Source organism: Eurosta solidaginis, chromosome 5, assembly GCF_040869045.1.
Source record: "Eurosta solidaginis isolate ZX-2024a chromosome 5, ASM4086904v1, whole genome shotgun sequence".
Taxonomy (NCBI): domain Eukaryota; kingdom Metazoa; phylum Arthropoda; class Insecta; order Diptera; family Tephritidae; genus Eurosta; species Eurosta solidaginis.
The window spans coordinates 28,627,452-28,652,051 of record NC_090323.1 but is presented as its reverse complement, the minus strand read 5'-3'; the positions used below and the strand labels follow the sequence as shown (position 1 = coordinate 28,652,051).

Here is a 24,600-nt window from a genome sequence, read left to right as displayed (position 1 = left end):
TTTAAATAGCGATCTGAGATGAGTGCTCAGGAACATACATACCAAATTTCATCAAGTTACCTCAAAATTTACTCAAGTTATCGTGTTAACGGACGGACGGACATGGCTGAATCAAATTTTTTTTTGATACTGATGATTTTGATATATGGAAGTCTATATCAATCTCGATTTCTTTGTACCTGTACAATCAACCGTTATCCAATCAATGTTAATATACTCCGTGAGCTCTGCTCAACTGAGTATAAAAAATCCATTTATCTTCCCTGGTTGATATCCTACGCTGAATATCGAGTTGAGGTGGAGTGGTGGTACCACCAAATCCAACAGCTGTTTATTGTGAGAAATAAAAACCTGGTTGATAGCAGTAATTAAGCATAATTAATCAAAAAGAAATTATATATATATTTTATTTTATTTTCGTGAAAATACTGTAGTATGGAATTTTACTTTTGAGTCCAGTTAGAGAACCACAAGTTGGGAATTAAATTCTTTCAACTTAAGCAATAGCATTTTTAATAAAAAATAAATGTAAGACGCGATAACCTCCGAAGAGATCTAAGGCTGAGCTTCGAGCGATAGCATTTTTTGCCTTATAAAAAAAAGCGCTCATTTGCTGAGTATGGTATGATTCTCGAGTTGAGCCACTGTTTCGAAACAACTCTTGAGATTTTAGAAGTAAGCCCAAATGCTTGGTGGGTATATTCGACGCCATTTCGAACGAACTCAAATAACTGATAGGTTAACTAGAGTTTAACCCTGCCAGATCGGCCGCTTAAGCTTAGCTTAAACTTCAGTTAAAGTAGACTGAAAAACTGCAGAATACGTTTAAGCGTAGCGTAACTGACAAACTGAGTTGAAAATGTACTGAAAAACCGGGCCTAAATCTCTCAAAGTATATACCATGATTCAACGGCTCATCTCATACCTTTATTCGGTGATAGCGAAGAAAAAAACTCTCGCTCATAAGAAGCAATTGCAATACCATCCAGCTATATTCTTAGCGTGACAACCATTGAACTGCACAGAGTATGACAGCAGTGATGGCGAAGATATGTCCACTTAAACAGTCAACGGAGCGTACACACTCCCGGAAGTAACGTATAGGTACTGTCTGCATAGATCTTAGCGCCATTTGCCAAAATATCTCAACTTATCCGCCATCATCACCATTCATCATGAATTGGCACTTAATCGCGATTTTGGCAGTTTCGTAACAAATCATGCCAGCTTTCCCTGTTTCGCGCTAACTGACGGCGATTGGGAGCACCATGAGAGGTCAAGTCTTCCTCCACCTTGGCCACTCTGTGGAGGTCTCTCCCTTCCACTGCTTCCAAACTGCTGTTTCGACTGAAGTACTTTCTTGGCCGCAGCGCCATCATGCACTTGTTGGAAAGAATTGTCCTCCATTTCATTTCAAGGTTCGGGATGGACACACCACGAAGAAAACTTGGGGTGCGCTATACCCAAGCCACCATTTTGGCAGCATGGTCAACGAAGTATCACCACATCCGCAAGTAACATATAAGTATAAAATTAATATTAATTAAAATAACTTTTCAAAATTAACACCCTACTTATAAATTTCTGAATTCGAACTGTAATTTTCTGAACTTGAAATATAATTTTCAGAACTTGAAATGAAAATTCTGAACTTGAATTGCAATTTTCTGAACTTGAATTGTAGTTTTCTGCATTTAAATTGGAATTTCTGAACTTGAATTGTAATTTTCTGAACTTGAATTGGAAAAACCGAACTTGAATTGTAAATTTCTGAATTTAAATTGGAAATTCTGAACTTGAATTGTAATTTTCTGAACTTGAATTGCAATTTTCTTAACTTGAATTGTAAATTTCTGAACTTAAACTAAAAAAGGTGTAGAAATAGCCTAAGCCTGTGCCATTGTGGATAAGGCAATAATGATAGCTTCAGCATAGACGTTAAAATAACAAATAGAACCGACCACCTATTTTTTAAAGTGACTATCGCGGTATCATCCTGTATCTCTATCATCCGCTAAAGATAGCCGACCGTATGCGCCGTCATATTGAGTATCCTGTCAAAGCGTTGTAAAAACGCTTAAGAGTAGCCATCTTGAACATCCTGCCAGGCAGTTGACAGATAAGATATCACACTTGTTTTGTACATAATGGCTTCTTCCTGGAATAAGTAAATAAGAGTAAATTTACATGTATAAACAATGCTTTAGATAACCACAGCATCAATTTTTCTACATTGGATAAAACAGAGTTTCGTAGGTGTTCCGCACAAACACGAATGTCACGTACAAACAATTTAATTTTCATACGTAAATTTTATTAATTTTTTTGAATAAAATTATTTTAAAGAGTTAGACACTTGGAAAAATTCGTATGAACAATGTGTCTGAATATATTTACGCAGAGGAATTGACATATGTACATATAATGTAAATATTGTAACGAATTCACTGCAAATCCTCTTATTTGCAACCTTCTGCTAAGTTCGAATCACTAAACTGTTGAATAAATAACTCCACTATTCAATAATGCAAAATGGCCTTTATTAAAGTTCTTCACAATAACACTACTATTGCTCGCCAGATAGCGTCTTAAATCGAACTGATTGTAGCGCCTCTACTGTTGCTGCCTTTTATACTCTGTGATTTCCTCGTTGCATCTTCTAGACGCTTCCAGAATTTACTTAGTTACTGCTACAAAATTATAACTACAGATGCACGTGTATAGCTTTTCATATGCGCGTGTATTTGTGAGCGACACTTCCACAATTATAATTGCATACTTTTGGGAGCATCTCAGATAAGATATCTGCATGTGTTTGTGCGTCTCTGCTCCGCTGCGTGTACGTATATATGTGAAGACATAATGATTGATCTATTGATGTGCATACAAGTCACTGCTTAGCATCGCCTTAAAGATGATAGTATCCCTTAGTGTTGCTAATATTCGTCACATTGCCCTCCACCTAAGTCTGATGGTCCTGATCAGACAAATCTCTCGATCTAAACGCTGTTAGCATCTCCAAATGTACCAGTCTTCTATTTCGTGGTTTCCCAATGGTTTGTATGCGGTAGATGGTATCACTGATCTTCTTCACAACTTTGTATGTGCCTTCCCAACTGCATTGAAATTTGTATGGAACATCTTTCCGCCGGTGAGGGTTGTATAACAGTACCAAATCTCCCTCCAAGAAACCTTCCGAATTATTGTTCTCATCGTACCTGCGTTTCATCTTACTACTCATTATCCTGGATCGTTCCCTCGCACTCTGTTGTTTAGACAATGAACTACTTCGCAGACCTTGCGCTTGACGGATTGGGTTCGCATAATTAGTATCGTTCCCACGTTTCACAACAGTGGTGCACCCTGGCTTGAAACTACCCTCGCATTCCTTCTGGGAAATTCTTTCCTTCGCTTTCGTGCGTCCCTTGGCTTTTGTCAATGCCAGTGTTTCTCTCGCAGGTACTTTTAATTTCGCTTTATTTGGCCCATTCGATCCATTAAACTTTACCGTTGACTTCCGTGGTCTTTGTCGAGTCTTCTCCACCAGTACTCGATTACTGCTGAACCCTTCCTCCAAACTAAAGTTAAGTGGTACATCCTGGTTCTCATAACGCATAACCGTTCTCTGCATATCGATCTTGATGTCATGGTCAACTAAGAAGTCCACTCTCAATATGACTTCATCAACAATCTCCACCAAAATAAATTTGTGTAGAACCATAACCTTTCCGAATGACCAATTAAGACTTCACATATCACTTCTCCCTGGACTTGGTTATACTCGCCTGTGACCGTACGCAACCTTGCTGCAGGTAACGGTTTTACTCTCCTGTTGACTAAATCAGATCGAATCAAGGAATGAGATGCGGCCGTATCTACAGTCAGTACATGCTCCTTGCCATCCACATTTCTCCGACGGTAAGACTGCTTGATTTCCTTCCAATTTGCGACACAGATATCACAGGACATTCAATAGCTGGGGCAAGTTTTCGATCTTTACATCTGACTCGCTCTTGCTTATCTCCTCCAGCTTTGCGTTTACGGCCACCCAAGTTGGAACTACCAGGACCGGTGCTGCAATGACGAGCAATGTGCCCTGGGTTTCCGCACTTCAAACATTTGATTGAACCATTATTCTTCTGTTGTGTTCATTTTAAAGCTTCTAAAATTGCGTCTACCCACCCTGGCCTTTCTACTTCCACACGGCGTGCTTTAAAAACTAGCTTACACAGATGCGACACTGTTTCCTGAATCATAGCATGTGATACAGTTTCTGCGAATGTTGGTTTTGGGTTTGCATACATATGTAGCTCCCTTTGTTTCGACGTCCCGTACGCCATTTATGAAGCTATAAATTTTTACCCTTTCTGTGTATTCTACGGGTGCGTCCGCATTCGCTAAATGTGCCAGCCTTTCAACATCCGACGCAAACTCTTGCAATGTTTCACCAGGCCTCTGGAAGCGATTCAGTAACTCCATTTGGTATATCTGTTTTTTATGCTCGCTTCCATAACGTCTCTCGACAGCAGCAATCAATGCTTCATAGTTGTTCCGCTCGTACTCTGGAATAGTTTGTAAGATTTCGGCAGCTGGTCCTTTCAATGCTACTAAGGGTGCAGCAACTTTATGTTCGCATTCCAGTTGTTCACTGTTGCGGTCTTCTCAAATTGTAGCTTAAAGACCTGGAAAGAAACAGAGCCGTCAAAGGATGGTGCTTTTATCTTTGGATTACTCGCTGAAACTGCTGGGCGATTTAGTTGCAACTCCTGCATACGATCTTTCAAAGTATCCATCTCTGCCTCCATTTTATCTTGTCGTTCACTAAAAGCCTCCAGCTGCGATGAGAATTTTGTTTCCCGTGCCTCCAGCTTCGTTGAGATACGCTCTTCCTGTGCTTCGAGTTGTAATCTTATGCGTGCCTCTTGCTCTCTTAATTGTTCTGCAATTTGTGACGCCATGTATGTTTTCTGTTCATCCAATTGTGCTTCAATCTTCACCGTTATACGGTTCTCCTGCGATTCCAGCTGAGATGACATTTGCGACGACATTTCGGATATACGTGTCTCGTGTGCTTCCATCTTGGATGTTATACGGTTCTCCTGGGATTCTAGTTGTGTTTCCATCTTGGATGTTATACGTGTTTCCTGTGATTCCAGTTGAGATGCCATTGTCGATGTTTGAGCAGATATTGCAGCCAAAATTGTGTTCAAGTCTGTGCTCATAACTGTCTGCGATGTTTCATTTTTCTCTTCAATTTTTGTTGTCTCCACGTTAATTCCCTCTAATTCCATTGCCTTTCGTAGTCGTGCCTGAAGTTCGAGTTTATTGCCGGTTGTATTCAATCCACGGCTCTCCAACTCCCTCTTCAGTTGCTGGATCTTCAATTCGCTCCACTTTGCCATATCCAAGTTGTATTCAAAATCTCCAGAATTTATTCAACAATTCCTCTTCTGACACCAATTGTAACGAATTTAATACAATTCCTCTTATTTGCAACCTTCTATTAACGTTCGTATCGCTAAACTGTTGAATAAATTACTCCAATATTTAATAATACAAAATGGCCTTTATTAAAGTACTTCACAATAACACTGATACTTCACAACCAATAGCTTGCTTAAATGAAACTGATTGTAGCGCCTCTACTGTTGCTGCCTTTTATACTCTGTGATTTTCTCGTTTCATCTTCTAGGCGCTTCCAGAATTTACTTAGTTACTGCTATAAAATTATAACTACAGATGCACGTGTATAGCTTCTCATATGCGCGTGTATTTGTGAGCGACACTTCCACAATTATAATTGCATACTTTTGGGAGCATCTTAGATAATATATCTGTATGTGTTTGTGCGTCTCTTCTCCACTGCGTGTACGTACATATGTGTAGACATAATGATTGATCTATTGATGTTCATACAAGTCACTGCTTATCATCGCCTTAGAGATGATAGTATCCCTTAGTGTTGCTAATATTCGTCACAATATGTTTTTCTTCTTGTAGAAGTGGTACGCCCATCGAATAGCTACGATCACTCAGGAACTGTCATCGTTATCCTCTAACCGAAGTCTCATGAAACTAGGGTGGTGGGGCGAGATTTATTCAAACACTTCTTCGGTACTATTCGTTGTAATGTTAGTCTTAAAGATCATCCTACACCGAAAGATTTCCGATTTAGGCTTCATAAATATATATTGTAAGTTTTCACTATTTAAACATTCTTACATCGAAAAGTATTACTCTCAAGCTGGCCCGAGGCCTTAAGCGATATTTTTGGCGATTTAGGTTAAAACTGTAAATATTTTTCCAAAAATGCTGTGTTTTTTTGAGCTTACAGCTGCGTTTTAGTCACTTTTTTATTATTACCATTGATTGAGCTTCCAGTGTCGGGAAGTGGGTTAGGGACCTATCTATTCGAACAAATTCTGTGAATGGTTCGATTTGTCTGCAATTTAGTATGTAGGTAGCCCTTTGCCTAGACCCGACTTTAAAATACTTTTCCGAGAAACGTACCAGGGACCGATTGGGACTCGAACTGAGGCTGGGACTATAACTGGAACATAAACTTAGATTGAGACTTGGAATAAGAGATTGAGAATAGTAAGAAGAACTAGAGAGAAGAGAAAAGAGGGAAGAAGAAAGAGATAGAGTTGAAGTTAAATGAAGATAGATAGAAAGGGATGCACAGAGCGGAGAAGAAGCGAGGGAACGGACGGAGGGGAGGCGCAAAGAAAGAGAAAAGCAGAGAGAGAAATGAATAAAATAATTAGGAAAAGGGGGAGAGAAGGGGAGGGAGAGTAAGAGATAAAACCTTCTTTAAAGTTATGCAAATAAGCCAAATATAGGGCAAAACAACGTCTGCTTGATCGAATAGTTATTTTAATATAAATTGGCTTAGACAGATATTTACTTCTCGATTCCTAACTGAGCAGACTTATAACAGCTGTAAAGGCATCAAAGACCAGAAAAATTAGCTGATATCTTCTGAAGCAAACAATTCTTTTTTTTGACGTTCAACAAACTGTTCTAAGCAGGTATTGAGCGCAGTACCCGTTCAAGAACATACAAGACCTGCATCTGCCGGAAAATATGTATATATACAAATATATGTAACGGTTCATACGCTGTGGGTTAATCGGTTTATCGATAACTACTTTCGATTTGGGTATATCCCTTGAACCAAGTAAAGTTACATTTTTTTTGGTTTTGCAATACATATAATTATCGGTACACAAAAGGCCCACCCCCAAAATTGCCTTATTTCCTCTTGAACTTGATTTTCTAAACTCTCGTTTTGCATTATGTAGCTAACTGTTTGTAGAATAAGACATAATTTATTTCAGGGTTCTAGCATTAACGGTGCGGTACGTGAGATATCCGGTTTATGGACTAACTACAGACGACTAACCCGATATTGACAGTAGTCATCGATTAACCGATAAACCCTTGTAGCGCCCTAGTCGTTACGGCTTTTTAATTGCTTATTGCTATAGTGATATAAATTTATTTTAATTTTATTAATATTAATTAAAATTTTTATTGCAGGGATCGCAACAGACCGCCCTTGATTTCGCAACTCTCACACCTACTCTCTGAGCGCACAAGTCAACCCGATTGAATGCAGGAGCATATCTTTAAAGCACTTCGTACCGCCGCCGAGAAAAAAATTGGTGATTGGCGACCGCGGAAAACAACTGATACGATGAAGGATGCCGCTTTGCAACCGAAAGAAAAAACGCCGCCTACAGGGCTACCTTAAAAGCGAATGCAACAAGAGATGGAAAATGGATTGCCTGCGGAGCTATTTACATAAAAATACGGCGCTTAGGAGTTGGTAAGGCGTATGCATCAGCTTCTTTGCAAAATATGGTTGGACGCGTGCATGCGTGGCAATTGGAATCTAAGTGCTTTTTGCCCAGTCCACAAGAAGGGGGATGCTGCAAATCGTATTGTGGGAGAGATTGCAGCCCAACGTGGATCGGCTGATTGGTCTTACCAGTGCGGCTTCAGTCCTGGTAAATCTACCATCGGCCAGATGATTTAACAAGTTGGAAGTTTATAATTGTGGTTAAAACAAATTTTCATTTAAGTTGAAAAAAAAAATGGAGAGGCAATTCCATGGAAACGTAAATTTATCTAGTGATTAACCATTATTTAGTTTAATTTATCTTATTTGAATTGAATAAACAAATTTAATGAATTCAAATATTTTAAAAACAATGTGAATGTTTCTTATTTTAGTGTTTCCAACAAAATTGATAAAGCCGGTTCTATAGTTTTCAAATGAGATAACAAACACATGAAAGTAACGCAGCTGATTTTTTATTCTCACGGTCTAGTGTCGTTCTTTTTCTTATCCAAAGTAACAGGAGTTCAGAACTCAAATACCAGCGGCAGCGAAAGCAATTCCACTATTAAACGCTCCTAAAAGTTACTACAAATTTACTCATTTGTGTAGAGCATGATATACCCTATTTGTAGGAGCTGAATATAATTTGTATGATCTTGCTATAAAAGTGGGCGTGATTTCCTTTTTGTTTGTTTGTGTAAATATTACGTTCGACTATATTTAACCTTCTAAGTCGTCCTATACTCCATCCTTCTGGTTCTAAAATTTGTCGGCCTGTGAAGTTTATGTTGGGTTAGGTGGACAAGAGCAGCGGCTTTGGACACCACGAAATTCATTTTTAATATTTACCATATAAAATAGTCTAAGAGAATAACTGGGTTCCAACGATAAACGAGCATTAGTGAAAGCAATGAGTTCAGCAAAGCGCCCTCCATACACTTGCGAGCATACCAATCTCGCTACACATCTGCACAGCGAATGATTACAGGTGGATAGTTGAGTTCCGAATTCCCTACAGAATGGCCATGAAATTTATATGACAGCTACTGCTCAGAATATTGTCATGCCCCTGTATCCAGTTGAAACTAATCCTAAAACAAATAATTTCGAGGAAATCAAAGGCATCTTCAGTCTACCCTTCATCGTATCACTTTTAAGACGCTCTTGTTTGCGCTGAAAACACAAAGAGGCTAAGAAACTAGCTTTTGTGGCTTACATCGAGCTGCTCGCATAAAAACTTGCTTTAGAACTGTCATCCTAACTCCGATCCATCAGCGAAGTTCACCAGAGTGAAAGAGTAATCTGTCTTACTTAGGATTAAGTCGTGGCTGATACTAATCAGTAATTCAACGGCTGCACACATACTAGCTTTTTAGACAGCAAAAACTTTACACTGCACCCAGACAAGCATAGAAGACTCATATAAACCTAATACATGCCCCTTCGATGGCTACAAAGTCACTTATAGCAGATTCTCGAGCTGCTGGAGAGCCATAAAATCCAATGACAGACATAAAACGACCATGTTCGAGTGAACATTGGAGTACAATCAAGGTCCATCGCAGTAGAATATTCCAATCTGTCAAGGAAGACCTGAGAGTATCGGATAATTTCGAGCTAAATTCTGACATAGGATAATAGTTTATCCGTCTTAATTAAACTATGAGCACCTTAAATAGTCCCTGCATGGTGTAAGATACGTTTTACCTTCAAGAAAATTCCGCTTTCTGACATTGCCATAGATATGTTTGAAGGCTAGAAGGACTCATAAATTATTCCTTAACCGTAAGTTCGAAGGATTCTGAATTTTAAAAATGTTTTGTTTAATCCCAAAGTTGTGTGTGGTTTGTTTCTTATTGACAGCGACAAGGACCTGACAAATCCAAATTTTACTTCGGAAGTTTAAAAAAGGCCGAAAATTTTACAAATCTTGCATATTCTAACAGGAGCTCAGAAATTGAACAGAAGCCGCAGCGGAAGCAAAGCATTATGAACTACGCCTAAATGAATGCTACACACTAAGAACATGTTTCCTCTGCACGGGTTGAGCTTCCGCCTCAGGTTGTTAATATGTAGCATATATTTAGGCGCATTTCATAAAACAATTGTTTCAGCTGCCGCTTGTGTTCAATTTCTGAGCTCCTGTTAGAATATGCAAGGTTTTGTAAAATTTTCAGACTTTTTTAAACTTCGAAGTAAAACTTGGTTTTGTTAGCAGGGTCCATGTCGCTGTCAATAAGAACAAATCACACAATAATTTGAGATCAAACAAAACATTTTTAAAATTATGAATCGCTAGAGCATACAGTTCAGGAACAATTTATGAGTTCATTTAGCCCACAAACTATAAATAAACCTCTATGACGATGTCAGAAAGCAGCTCTACAGTTTTATGTGGACTGAAGGTTCGGAGTCTGCTGCTACAATTTTATCTTGCTTTGATAGAATTCGATTTTTATCTTAATTTGTTTGTTTCTGTAATTACGCTGTCCTCTTTCCCTGCCTTTTCTGATTCCTTTTAATATCATTGCCGAAAATTAATCAATTAAAATTGGCAAGTTCCCAAAAAACAGCCAACTAATTAATGCAACCTCGCCTCTCAGGGAAACGAAGTTCGGCCGTCCAAGAACTCATCCGATTTATCAAAAAAAGAATGGAAAGACCCTTTGCCTTACCTGTGCACGGTCATTAAATTCTTATGGCAAGCTATGCCCGGTAAGCTCTCTTCTTAGAGTTCACTACCAAATTCGATGTGTATATTGGGATTGTTATCAAAAATCAACCTCTCACACACGTTACGTATTTCATTTGTGTTGTGTCTCCACCAACCATACTTATATTCAATTGAATTGTAGAACTATCGCTTCTAACTACAAAGTCTCTATGCTCAAACTCTGTTGAAACTGCCAGTTTCCCTGTGCTTCCGTTGGAGAATATAGATGATAATTCGTGAGCTACCACAGCTGTTAGATGGGGCGAAGCACGGAAGAAGAGAATTTATTATTACAATGAGAATTTATCAAATGGGATGGTTCGCTCTCGAAATTATGTATAATATTTGACGTAGCTCAGGGCATGTGGTTCGAACATTTTCTGTCGAATGTTCACTCCATAAAAAGAAGTCAGGATCTGGTGACCTGAACGCCAGTGCAAATCATTATAACGCAGTATGAAGTGCGCCAGAAAGTGCCACGTTCTCTTTGTCACTTTGAATTCTGTGTTTTTTACTTCACAGGTCAGCTATGTATTTAAAATGCAGCTTGTCTGTTATGTCAGTCACGATCGCCATCATCAATAATTGTTGCGGACGTCGCTTTTAGTGAAATACTCTACATTTTAACAGGTGCTCAGAATAGAAGTACAAGCAACAACGGAAACATTATGTTACACTTTGCGCCTAAAAGTATGCTACGTTATTTATGTTGCATATCATTTCCGTGCGTACAATTGAAGTGTTAGTGATGGAACTTTATACCAAATTGTGGTTTGATGTACAAGTGGGTAGCTATATGAATGCAAAAAAAATTGAAATGCATTTACCCAATGCCTCTTTCTTGTATGGCGAGCCGCATGCATTTATTACCTTCAATGAAACAATGTAATACTTTTTTTTTAAATTATTGTTTGATATTTAGTTAATTTATTTAAAAGCAGTATACATACATATTTCGTTTTATTATGGATATACATAAGTATGTATTAAGTATAATAAATGAATATTTATAAGTATTTTTGTATATGTATAAAGAACATAATATGTATGTATTATAAATGTAACGTATATTTATGTATGCATATGTATCATATATCGTATAATCTTTTCACATAAAATGTCATACTTCTTAAAGCAGCATTTCAAATTTGTATGTATGTATTCACTATTATTAACATTTCTTTAATATTATATTGTTTATATGTATGTAACTATAAGTAAGCTTTTTCAGTAAGCTTTCAGCTGCACTATTGTATACAAATTTTGTTTATCGTATTTTAAGTGTTAGCGCCAGCTGCCCATAAAAGGTAAATATTACGTACTGAAGCACGAATATGTACTATTTAGCTAAGTAAAAGTTTGCGCGCTTAGTTTCGTTTTGTTGTTAGTGATTTTGCGCATTTATTTTAAAGAAAAATATTTTGAGGAAATGCAAATAGTGCTCTTTGAGTGGAAAAAAATTTATTTACTTCACAAATTTGAAATTAAAAAATTTTATTAGTTTTTAAAATTTTTGTACAAAAACTGAAAGAAAAAAATTTAAAAATGTGAATATTTTAAACATAAATGCTTTTATATTTCATGTTTACTCTTCGATAGGAAAAAAATCTATTAATTCCACAAATTAAAAAATATCTTTTTTTTTAATTCTTAAAATATTTGTTCAAAAACTCCAAGAATAAAAATTTAAAGAAAAAAATGTATATATTTAATTTTTGGAGAATCAAATGTAATTTTGAAAAATTTTTTTTTATAATTTTTTATTTTTGTTCAAAAACTAAAAAGAGTTCGACTCGAACATGCGTTCTTAAAAGAAAAATAGTTATAAAAAAATTTGAGTTTTTTTTAACTTTTTTTAAGTAAAATATATATAAAATTTTTAGGGAATCTAATTTTCAGAAAAAAGCAAAAATGCTGTTTGTGGGAAACAATTAATTAATTTTAAAATTGAAAATATGATACTTTTTTTTTAAATTGTGAAAACTTTTGTTCAAAAACTCAAAGAAAAACAGTTTTAAAAAAATGTTAATTAAAAAAAATTTTGTATAATTTGTGGAGAATCGAATGTAATTTTGATAAACGGCAAAAGATCCTTTGAAAGGAAAAAAAAATCGATTAATTTCACAAATTGGAAATCATTTTTTTTTAATTCTTAGAATTTTTGTTCAAACACTCCAAAAAAAATTGATATTTTTGAGGGTTTTGAATTTTTCTTTAAAATTCTTGAAACTCTTGTACAAAAACTCAAAAAATAAAAGTTTTCAAAAAATTTTAAATAGAAAAAATATTTAAAAAAAATTTAAATCTTTTTGAAAATGTTTAGATTTAAAAAAATTTTTTTAAATAAAATATTTACTTACATTAAACAATTTTTTAATGTTTTAACAAAGCAAATTTCTTAAATCTTTAGCATTAAAATAATATATAAACATTTTTTTTTAAATATTGATTTAATTAATTCAGTACAAAAAAATTTTTTTTGAGGGTTTTGAGATTTTATTTCATCGAATTAATTTTTGAGAAAAAAGAAAATGGTGCTCTTTGAGGAAAAAACTGTTTTATACACAAATGATATAAAATTGTTTTTTCTTTAAAATTCTTGAAACTCTTGTACAAAAACTCAAAAAATAAAAGTTTTCAGAAAAATGTTAAATAACAAAATATTAAAAAAAAATTGAAATCTTTTTGAAAATGTTTAGATTTAAAAAATTTTTTAAAACAAAATATTTACTTCTTACATTAAACAATTTTTTAATGTTTTAACAAAGCAAATTTCTTAAATCTTTAGCATTAAAATAAAATATTAAAAAAAAAATTAAATATTGATTTAATTAATTCAGTACAAACATTTTCAAATCTTTTCTTTTTTTTATTGAATTTTTTTTTGCTGTTTTTCTTTGTGGTCTATAAAAATAAATTTCCGCACAAATAGCCTGTTTCTTAAAAAATGTGACACTTTCGAAAAATTTTAATATTTTCATATGTACTCGGAAAAAAATTGCACATAATGCTACAAAACATAAACAAATATGTATTTAATAAATAATAGTAACACGCTTAGTTATAATAATAATAATAATAATATACATATTTTAAGCACTTTTGAGATTTTTTTACACATTTTTCGTTACAAATTTTTAGTACAAAAAATAATTATATAAATGCCTACACGAAAGCCATTGGGTATTTAAGTTTGTTTTTTCAAAATTTTTGTTTAATTAAATGTTTTTTTTTCACATACGTACACACACATTTATAGCAATTTGCATGTATGCATTTCTGGCAAAATTTGCACGCACATAAAAATATTTGTTTCTTCTTTCGCTGCTAATGGCAAGACTTTGAAATAAGAATGCGCTTTTATAACTGATAAATCTTTTTCTATTAAATAAAAAATAAAAAAGAATGTAAGAAAAAAAAATTTATATTAATTTCTTAAAACCTTTGTACAAAATACACAAAGATTGAAAGCTTTTAATAAATTTAACTTTTTTGAGAGTAATGGAAATTTTTTTTTCAAAAAATTCTACAAAACAAAATTTAAAAATTTAAAAAATTAGTTTGCCTTCCTAAATTTAGTTCTTTTTTAAATACATTTAAATTTTTTTCAATATTCTGCTTATCTTCGTACGTTCTCGAATTTCAACTTAAGCAAATGCATGTTTTATTTAACATTTATATTCAAGCAGAATAAAATAAAAAAATTACAAAATAATTAACAACAAATATGCCTTCGTAATGCTTAAAAAGTACAAAGTTTACCCAGCTTATTATATAAAAATAATTATAATTATAATAAGTTATAGCAATAAAGCATCAAACAGCAAAATGCATACATTTTTTAGAAAAAAAAAAATTATATAAAATAAAGCAAAACTTAAAATTAAGAAATATTTTTTTTTAACATAAAAAAAAAAAATTATGCCTATTTCGATTAAAATATATACTAATTACATAATATTGTGACAATAAGTATTTGCTGCGCCAATTTATGCAAAAACAATTTTGACTGGTCCCATTGGCAATTGCTTCATATAATTCCAGGCATCGACGCGTGTCATTTTGGCTGTAGAGGCACCGCCAATGGTTAGGATCTCATCACCATTGCGTACTTGACCTGTTTTGTGTGCGGCACCGCCTGCAGTCAAACAAAATATTATAAAATCAAGATTTTTTTGTTCTGAAAATAGCTTTAAAATTTATAAAACTAAATTCATACATATAAAGCCATCCGTGCTCGTTCGGAAAGCTTAGAAAAAAATTTCCGAAAATTTTTTGGTTTTTCTCTTTTTGCCTCGATGAGCTGCGACCTTTATTTACATCTATGGCGTTATCTACCTTGCAGAGCAACACTGTCGCAGACAATGTGAAGCGACAGATTTGTGTATCGGATAAATTTAACTCACTTAGCTATATCTTAGACTGCAATGTCCCGTATAGTACCCAGGGTATTGTTTGAACTGCTTTGTTTCCCAATTACTTATGGCTTCCTTAGTGTGTGCCTTTTTGAGTCCATAGAGAGGCTTTGGACCATAGAATGCTGCTATAAAGTCTTGCTTAGCTAGATAGTCTTATTGTACATTTCCTTCATTTCCCTGATGTCCGAGAATCGATTCTAAGAAAACTTTGTTTTGGCTCCCATTGCATTCATGCATGGCACGTAAAACTGTCGGCTGTCTTATATAATGAGGATATTCCTCCAAAATGAGCCTCTTTGTAGACATTCTCTACCGCAGAATTCTATTGCATAGGTTTCTGCCTGAAATATAGTGGGAGAGAAGTTCGGCTCATAGAAGTCAGCTCTTGTTTTTCCGCCATCAAATTTTGATCCATCCGTGGATCAGACTTTCGAGTCATGTAGAACATTCTGATGATAGGACGCTCTTTGAAAATATTTTACGCTAGTGTGTCTGAATCTTACTCTGTTATAAGGTAGATATACAGTAATGTTTTTAAGCAGCTTTTAGATTGCCAAAACAGAGTATATTGCCGAAATATGAGCTTTGAGCTTTACATGGATCATGATTTCGTTGATATTGGAAAAAATGTTCATGACAGTGCTAACATATTGTGTTATGTCACTACGGCAGAGCCCTAAATCATTAAGTAGGGGTTTTTTTATCGAGTAATCAACAACAAATGTTTGCGCGAAAGTATCTAGTTGGAAATTCGAAACTGCGACCGTCAGATCTAATACTGAGTTCCAGATTCCAAATTCTGTAGGGCTCCACAATAGTGTAACTAGTGAAAACTATCCTCATACAGGAAACATGCCACATAGTTCAGCACAACACAACTGTTATGGAGTACATGTGCGAATGACGGTGTGCTATTGTTTTTTTTATCCGCGCCATAAAGTTATTGGAGCGACTATGCAAGAAACACTAAAGAAGATAAGCGAATGGACGAAAGCCTTTGGCCTTGACGCTAATCCAACACATGTATGTCAATTTCTTTAAGGTTGTTGAAGTACATATTTGCTTGTCCTAATTAGGTATTTGATCATTACTACTTTACTACTTTAACAGATGCTTTGTTATATCAGTTGGATGTAATAAAAAAGTGTTACCTAATTTTAGGCGTTCAATGTTATTTAGCTCAGCTATGCCCTTCTTTTGTTCTTACTTCAATTCAAAGCGTAAAGTCATTTTGTATTTAACTGATGTTCATTTACTTACCCATGAAGACTTTCTTCACAATCAACGGCTTATTTCCCAAAGGCGAATCGAAGCCACCCTCAATGGAGAAACCAAGACCGCAGCTATCTTTAATGATTTCCACAATGCGTGAACCAGTGGCGGCATCTTCTGTGGAGAGAAATAATAAGGTTAAAAATAAAAATATTTTGTTGACTTTGGAATAGACAGTTAATAAAGTTGTGCAGGATTTTAGGCGCAGCTGATATTATCACTCACTTGCTAACCCGTGGAAATTTAACAATGATTAAAGTTCGATTTCTAATGAGATATAACTTAACGAGTTTCGAAAAACTGAATCATTTTGGAAAGGGTAATTCTTTCACCTGAAAACCTAAAGGGTGCACATAAAAGGCAATTTGGAAATGTTATGGTAGAAATAAAGGAAAAAGAAAAGATCATTGGTAGTGGAAGCGGAGCACGTTTCAGTTGATAGAATGAAAGCTAGCTTAAACCTCCTTAATGTTCTTCTTGATATACTGTAAATAGGTGAATATCAAAGATTTTAGAGAAGTTGTCCTGAGTGCATTTTTCAGTGAGGAAGTGTGAATGTTTTTTAAAGAACCCGAAGCTTATTTCCTTGGGTTTTTGTACAAACGGAAACGAGTGTAGACTCTCCAGCGGGATAGGCGGTTAGGATATACCCGCGGTAGGTATGCCTGTCGTAAGAGGCGACTAAAATACCATATTGATTTAAGGGGTTGTGTAGCGCAACCTTTTCAGATTGCCAGCGTAATATATAGATTCTCCAAACCTAATTGCCAACCTCATCCATCCGTGGCGAATCCTGTTTTATCAACAGCCGATGCTCTGGCGACCCCGAACTCCTCATGGATCTAGGGGGTGGGGAGTGTCCTTATCACTACAACAACAACACCACAACAACAGTGATGTAGACAAACCTGTTCGGAGGGTATCTAAGCAGGATTTTAAAAAAGTTAGGGTTAAACTCATTTGGCAGGGGATCGATTGAATATGTTCTAGATGGCCAACCCTGCATATATTTGTATGCATAAAGATACATGATTAACTGTTTTTATCTTTAGGCCGGGTTAAGTTGAACTCGCCGGTTCATGAGAACTTCACATTAAATGAATGAGTCCATAATGTGACCAGAAGTTTACTCAGCGATCAAACTGAAAAACTGTATCAAAACCACGAACGATGTCATAAAGCAACTCTATGCTACTTGCTCTTTATACATCTGATAAACGTGTCATCTAATAGCTGGTGTCTTATTTTTAGTTCTCTATTTTTAGCGACAAGAGTACTTTTGTTGGTCGTAAGACCTGCATATAATCTTCCACAATTTGCAGCCTTGTGGTTGGTCGATCATGTGCGTTTCTCGCCTTCGTTTAAACTCACCCAATCTGACTAGGACGTCTAAGGTAGAGACGTTGTGAGATGCCCCTTTTTAGCTAGCTCGCCTTTGCAATAAACTTCTTCCTATATTTTTTACTTTTAGTTTTCTCTAATTTTTAGTTCTTAATGTTGCATTACTCACCTTGCGCACGGATCTCTGCCGCAATGGCATTACGCGTTTCCGCTGCACGCTCCAATAGTTCACTAGTACTTAGTTTACTGGCATCGATACGTGATTGCTGACGGCGTGAGCGTATGCTAGCCAATGTGGAAGCCGTAGTATCGGTCATTGTCGGCGTAGGACTAGCACTTGATACAGTGCTGGGTGTTTTGGATGCACCCGCATCTTCGCTTGCTGAAACAATATCTAAATCTAAGTCTAGAGAGCGCGACGCTTTGTGATAGTTACGCTTCTTCTCGTAATCCACTTCATTGGGTTTCTCATTTAGCGAGGTGAGTGAGCCAAGTGATGAGCGTTTCTTGGTAAGAGGTTTCACAATGACCGATTCTGAACGGGTTACAACAAGCACCACTTCGGGACGGGGATTCTGCAAAGGAGTAAACAAAAAAATGTAGGATAAGTATGTTAATACAACTTTGTTTATTATACTCACCTTCAGCACAGTGATAGACTCACGGTGCGTTAAGCCACGCATGCTCATTCCATTAACCGCCAAAATGCGATCACCCTTCTTCAAGCGGCCATCCTTAGCCGCTGGTGTATTATTTAAAATTTTGTGGATCTGTGTAACGAAAAAAAATAGAGACGAGGAAATTTTTTTAAATAAAGAAACTACGACTTACCGTAATCTCCTTAGCTTCATAGTCGGATCCACCGGCAAGCGTTATACCAATACTGCTCTCGGGCGTTTCACGTTGTAGCACCACAATGAAAGCTTCCGGTGTCTTGAGTGGAGGTTCTGCCTCTTCGATAATTTGTTGTATATCTTGCGCAGTAATCAAGCTTTGATTGCTACCAAGCGATGAAAAGCTACCAAACTCTGTAGTGTTTTCTTGTGTTGAAACATTTTGTGTACTCGAGCTCACACCGGACGATGATGAAGCTATGGAATCGAGTGATGGAAAACGCTCATGACAGCTAGCACCTTTACCGCCAATAGCTTTGGTGGCAAGTAAAATATTTGTCGAGACCGCAGGTGAGGCTACGGATGAGGCATTTGAAACAGCAGCAGCGGCGCGCTCCGCGGCAGCTGTGCGCTCGAACTTTTCACGTATCTCGGCGGTAGTGACTTTAGCTGTTGTCGATGTTGATAAAGTTTTACTGTTGTATATTTTCGAGCTCACAACAGACGATTCGTACTTCTCTAGCACCGGCTTGAGTGACATACGTTCGGGTATAACTCTACTCGGCATTTGTGTGGCCTTCTTAGCTACCTCAACTTGCATCCATTGTGATAACTCATTGCTAGATTCTATTTGCATCTTCTTTGGACTTACCACTTCGGTAGCTTTGCGTGGCGTGACATGCTGAACAGGTACGGCGTTTACGGCAGGAAGAATAGCAATTGGTTTTGGTTTCACAACAACTTTGGGTGGTGTGCTGGCCTTTTGACTGGAATCGGCTTTGAAGCTAGCTTTGCGTTCTTCATCGATGAACATGGCACTGAGTTTTGATGGCGAATTGCTATCCGACTTACGACTGCTATCATCTGTATCAGAGGTTACCTCAACATAGGCGGCTACATTGATTACTTTGTCCACGAGACTTTGCTCGTTTTTGGACACAAGCTTGTAGTTAATAGGCGCCGATGCTGACAACGTTTTGTTAGGCATTATCACGAGCGAGGCACCTGATGAAGAGCGTGGTTTGGATTTATGCACACGCCGAACTTCATCTTCATCATAACCGTCGGTGCTATCCTCATCGTCGTATGGACGATTACGCAGCAACGCCGAAGCATCACCACGTCCATTGCGACATTTAGCTGATGCAAGTATATTTTTGCGATTCGTTGCCGAGTCACTGGAACCTGATTTGAGCACACGTCTTGAGAGATCAACTGTTGGTGTGCTGCCCACTGAAGAGCAGCTAGCTTGCGAACCCGAGCCCGATGTGAGCGTGGAAGTCGTTGAGCTGGCAATGGAAGTGTTTGTTTCTGAGGAAAGTGTGCGTGTGAGCGCAAACTTTTCAGGCACTTGCGGTACTGAAGGCGACATGGGTGGCGAGGAAACTTTCGAAGAGAAAACTGAATCAGAATCGCTTTCTTCATGCATAGCGTGCTGATGACGTGGTGGTACACTAAGTGATGTGCGCGGCGGTTTTGCAGGTGGTGTGCTATTGAGCATTGGTTCAAAACGGCGTGGTTGGTGTGGTATGGTCAGCGGCGATTGTACCGTTGTTGCATGATGACGCGGTGATGAATTTTGCGTTACAAAAATGCTACGATAGCCATTATTAGCGGAAATATTGGCGGCGCTATTATTTGCTGTAGCTACAGTCAGCGGTCGCAAAGGTGTATTCTGCGCTAAGATCTCGTTACGTTTGGCAGCGCGCGGCACTGTTGAAAAGTAACTACTGCTCGAACCGACGCCACTATCTGTCGAATCTGTGGACGATGTATTACCTGACTTGGGCTTTTCATTATTATCACGACTCTTGATCTCTGGCAGATCAAGTATGGGCTCCAGCGGCACATGTGGACGTTCCGGTATGACCAAACCACGCAACTTTGACATGCTGCGCCGTCGCTGTTCCAATATATTTGTTATTGCTGCTTTACGCGATGCCTCGTCTGGCATATAAGTCGGCTGACCAGAAAAGCTAATACGTCGCTCCAAACTCTGCATGTGACGACGCGGCAATGAAGCATAATTTTGTGTATAATCTGAAGCCAGCGTATTTAAAGCATACATTGAATCTGAATAGTTTTGCGCGGGCAATTGTTTCGCCAATTTCACCTGACGCGCCACATCATTCAAATTTTCTACGCTCATTGCGCGCGTCTTTGTCAGATTCGTGGCTGTTGTCGCATAGCGCGCGCTTGTTGCCGTATCAAGCAAATTCTCAGTACTCAAATTGAGTGGTTTCGTTGCGCTTTGTGTGCGTGAGAAATTCAAGGGTTTCACTGGTGTTTCTGCAGCCCCACTCTCAGCTTCATTTGAAAACATTGCAATTTTATCGCGTACGCTCTTCTCTGACTTTTCATCTTTACGCCAATCGCTATGACGGCGTGGCGCACTCAATGAACGTTTATAATCGCTGCTGCCTGTACCCACCACATCAAAGGAGGGTGGCTCCATTTTGTTGGCTGTTGGAGTGCTACCGCCGCTTGACGAAAGATTCTGCGTGGAACGACTGTGACGTGACTCGAATACTAATTTGCCGCTACCCGCACCTGAGGGTGTAGTGGCTTCGGCTAGCACATCACTGCGTTTATCAGACGCAAGACGCGCATCCTCTACTTTCACCACAAGATCTTGGCGATAAACCTTACGGGGCACAGTTGGTGGTGGTCCCGATTTTGGTAGTGGTGGCGGTGCGGCGGTATCTTTTGCTCCATTGCCGTCATTGCTGATGGTGAATTCCAGCGTCGGCATCTCGACCTTGCTGCTACAAAATCCCAAACTTCCATTCTGTGCGTTAGCCATCGTCGTTGCAGCGGTTGTTATGTCAGACGTAGTACTGGCGGCTGTTGTATTGTTAACGGCGCTGTTGTTTTTATTGCTAATGTGTGTTGTATGCGTTGTGCGTGTGCTAGCGACCATTGTTTGCCCACCGTTGGCGCTGGCTGCAGTGCATAATTTCTCTGTGTAAACTGTGTTTGTGTTGTTTTTGCTGTTAGTGTTGCCCTTAGTGCTGGAAATTGTCATGGTGGTGGAGGTGGACTGCATAAGGCTAGCTACCTTTAACAAGTTTGTGCTTGGCGGGGGCATTATGAGTGGTTCGCTGAAATTGGGTGGGAATTCATGCCCGTCAGGTGGCAAGCGTGAATATGTGGGTGGTGAGCTGAGTGTTAGATAATCGCTGACAAGTAACGGTGTTTGCGGCACCACCTGTATGCCGTTCTCCATTTTGTTTTTGCTACTCAAATGTGTTTGGTCAAGATCTGTGCGGGAGTGGAAGAAACAAAACAAACAAAAGGAAAACAAATAAATGGTTAGTCAAAGGGGCAAACACAGTGGTAGGAAATAGAAAAATCGTATGTATGTAAAATAATAATAAATTAAAACTAAATTTATCAGGGGCTGGACCATTTGTTATGTCGTTCATGTTTTATGATTTGATTATGTATAAGGATAAACTTAATTTACTTCTAACAGCTGAATTATGCCTTCGTGAAGTAAGGGGGCTGACCTCATCAATTGTACGGGAACCATTGTGTAGGCATTGCACTTTACCACGCCTACCGAAAGTGAAAAGTAAAGGAGGGCAAAATTCGGTTCACTGATATCAAGGAACCTTTCCTCACGCGCTGCATAAAAGCTCGAAGCTTCAAATTGTTTTTTATCTGCAGTCACTTACCGATGAAAAAACTCACGAACAGGTAAACGAGTACATATCACTCGTGCGTACAGCCAAGTCCTGGGAGAAGAGACATGTGAAGTTGTTATTGGGATGGTCCCGGTTCTATATAATTTCATAGTTGCAGAGATTGTTGATGAAGTCATAATATGGGTGGACTTCTCAGTTGACCGAGCAAAGATTGATGGAGAGAATAGGACAAATAAATGAAATCCGAAAATAAATACAAGAATACTTGGCGCAATTTACCTCCGAAGAGATTGAGACGGAACTTTTTTCTAATTGAAAACAATTTTTTCTACATTTTTGAAGAATTGTATTATCCAAACAACAAAGTTTGAGACAACGCAGCAATATCATGAGGCGTAAGATGAGAAAGAGTTGGGACAAGGATAAAAGCTCGGAAGGTTTCCTGGAGGGAGATTTGCTGCTTTTATACAACACCCACCAACAGAAAGGTTTTTCATCAAAAGTGTAAGTGGTAAGGCCCATACAAAGTAAAAAAGATCAGCGATGTCCCCTACCACATACGAAAAATTGGGAAACCACGAAGTAGAAGAAGGTTGGTTCATTTGGAAGGGTCAACAGCATTTTGATCGGGAAATTTGTCTGATCGACGATTTTAGGTGGAGAGCAGTGTGGCGATTCCGGCATATCTTTATGCATGTAGTAAATAAATGCTACATAACCACAGCAATGTAAGCGGATGAGACAACAAATAGCTACAAAGAAGAGAACAGCGAGTATGAGATGCAGAGATATGAGAGAACTAAATAAGCAGCTAATTGAGAAGGCTGTTCATGAGAAGTCTAGACCCAAGAGGAAATAGGCGAACGAGGTAATTGAGATAATACATTAAATTGTGCTGTTAATGAAGAGTATTTTGCATGTCAAACATTTGAGCTTATTTATGCGACAGCTAAGTGCTTCGCACAATAACAGAAGGCAATATTTAGATGGAATTCACAACAATATTGTGACGACTATTAGCATCACTAAGCGATACTATCATCACTAAGCCGATACTAAGCAGCCACTCGTATGTACGTAAACAAATTAATCATCATGTACACACATGCATACAAGGCAGCGGAGAGATACTCACAAGCGGATGTCATCATCAGCCGAAGTAGTACTCACATATACACACGCATATGGCTACAAGCTACAAATATACATGTATATGACTGGTAAACAAGCATGAAGTTTACGAAATTACTAGACCTTAGGAGAAATGGGTGAACGAGGAAACTGAGAGTATAAAAGCAGCGCAAGCTGAGGCATGACTAAGCAGTTTGATTTAAACGCGCAATTAGTTGTGAAGTAAGAGTTATTGTGAAGTACACTCAAAGTATTCTAATAAAGACCATTTTGCATTATTGAATATTGGAGTTATTTATTCAACAGTTTAGTGATTTTAACGTTAGCAGAAGGTTTGCAATAAGCGGAATTTCACTAAATTCGTTACAATATTATGACGCAGGCAGGCGGATCAAAATTAAGAGAGGAGGAATACGAGTCTACATGAAGGGTGAATATTCTGAGTGCCTGAAAAAGGGATGGTTTTTCAAACTTCGATCTTATTTGAAAATACCAAAAAAGTATTTTCAATCACTTTTTTGAAAGGGGATACGTTTTTGTTTTTAAACATATGTAGGCTGTGGGTTTCTATACATTTACACATATCTTTTAATCACAAATAATAAGAACGACAAAAATAATCTGTGTCACATATGTAAGCATAATAATTTTACATGATTGAGTATGTAGTATGTAGGTGTGTGTGAATTCAAAGAAAAGTAAATTAAAAATTGAAAAAGATATATTAAAAACTATTTATCAGTTTTGCACAAAAAGGCAATAATACTAATGTCGTATATAAAAAGACCTAAGTATATTGTACAAAGTGTGTGTACATAATAGGTGCATTTGCAATAATAGACCCAACGGTTATACCCATTTGTTCATACATTAATAATAATTATTTATGCACCAAATGTGACAAAAATCATACTTAAATCGTAACAGGCACAGCGATTACATATTTACATATCTTTATACATAGTAATGCAATCGTAAGCAGTTGTAACGAAAAAGTTGTCAAACTCGTAAGCAAATCAAAGCGCATAAATCATGAAACCAAAATTTGTTATGTTGGTCAGCTAAATAATAAATCAAAAAGTGGCGGGGAAAAAATTGAAAAAAAAAAATGTATGATTGTACAAAGTTTGCATCTAATTTAAGGCTGTTAAAGCCAAGTAAGTTTTTGTTATGCTTTATTCTGTAATATTCTGTTACGCTATGTTATGCAATGTAAAGTAATTTTACGTTATGTTCTTTGATTAATGTTATGTTATGTTATGTTATTTTATGTTATACTATATTATGTAATTTTATTGTTATGTTATGTTATATTTGGTTACGTTATGATATGTTATGTGGTGTACGTAATATCTATAATGTAATGTGTTATACTATGTTATGGGTCATGTTATGTCAC

General features: G+C 37.1%; 1 protein-coding gene across 8 annotated transcripts in view; it reads right to left on the bottom strand.

The window, feature by feature from the left end:
* Window positions 1-11,451: 11,451 nt before the first annotated feature.
* Window positions 11,452-24,600, bottom strand: part of bbg (big bang) — a 753,080-nt gene continuing 739,931 nt past the window's right edge. For 7 of the 8 annotated variants that reach the window (XM_067756835.1, XM_067756832.1, XM_067756834.1 and 4 more), the window contains 5 exons: window positions 18,422-21,684; window positions 18,232-18,360; window positions 17,760-18,165; window positions 16,238-16,366; window positions 11,452-14,697 (listed from right to left, as the gene is read on the bottom strand). In XM_067756835.1, coding sequence (XP_067612936.1) covers window positions 14,549-14,697; window positions 16,238-16,366; window positions 17,760-18,165; window positions 18,232-18,360; window positions 18,422-21,684 — 4,076 coding nt within the window. In that variant the 3' untranslated portion in view covers window positions 11,452-14,548. The remainder of the gene's footprint in view (window positions 14,698-16,237; window positions 16,367-17,759; window positions 18,166-18,231; window positions 18,361-18,421; window positions 21,685-24,600) is intronic. The other variant, XM_067756836.1, reaches the window with a different exon arrangement.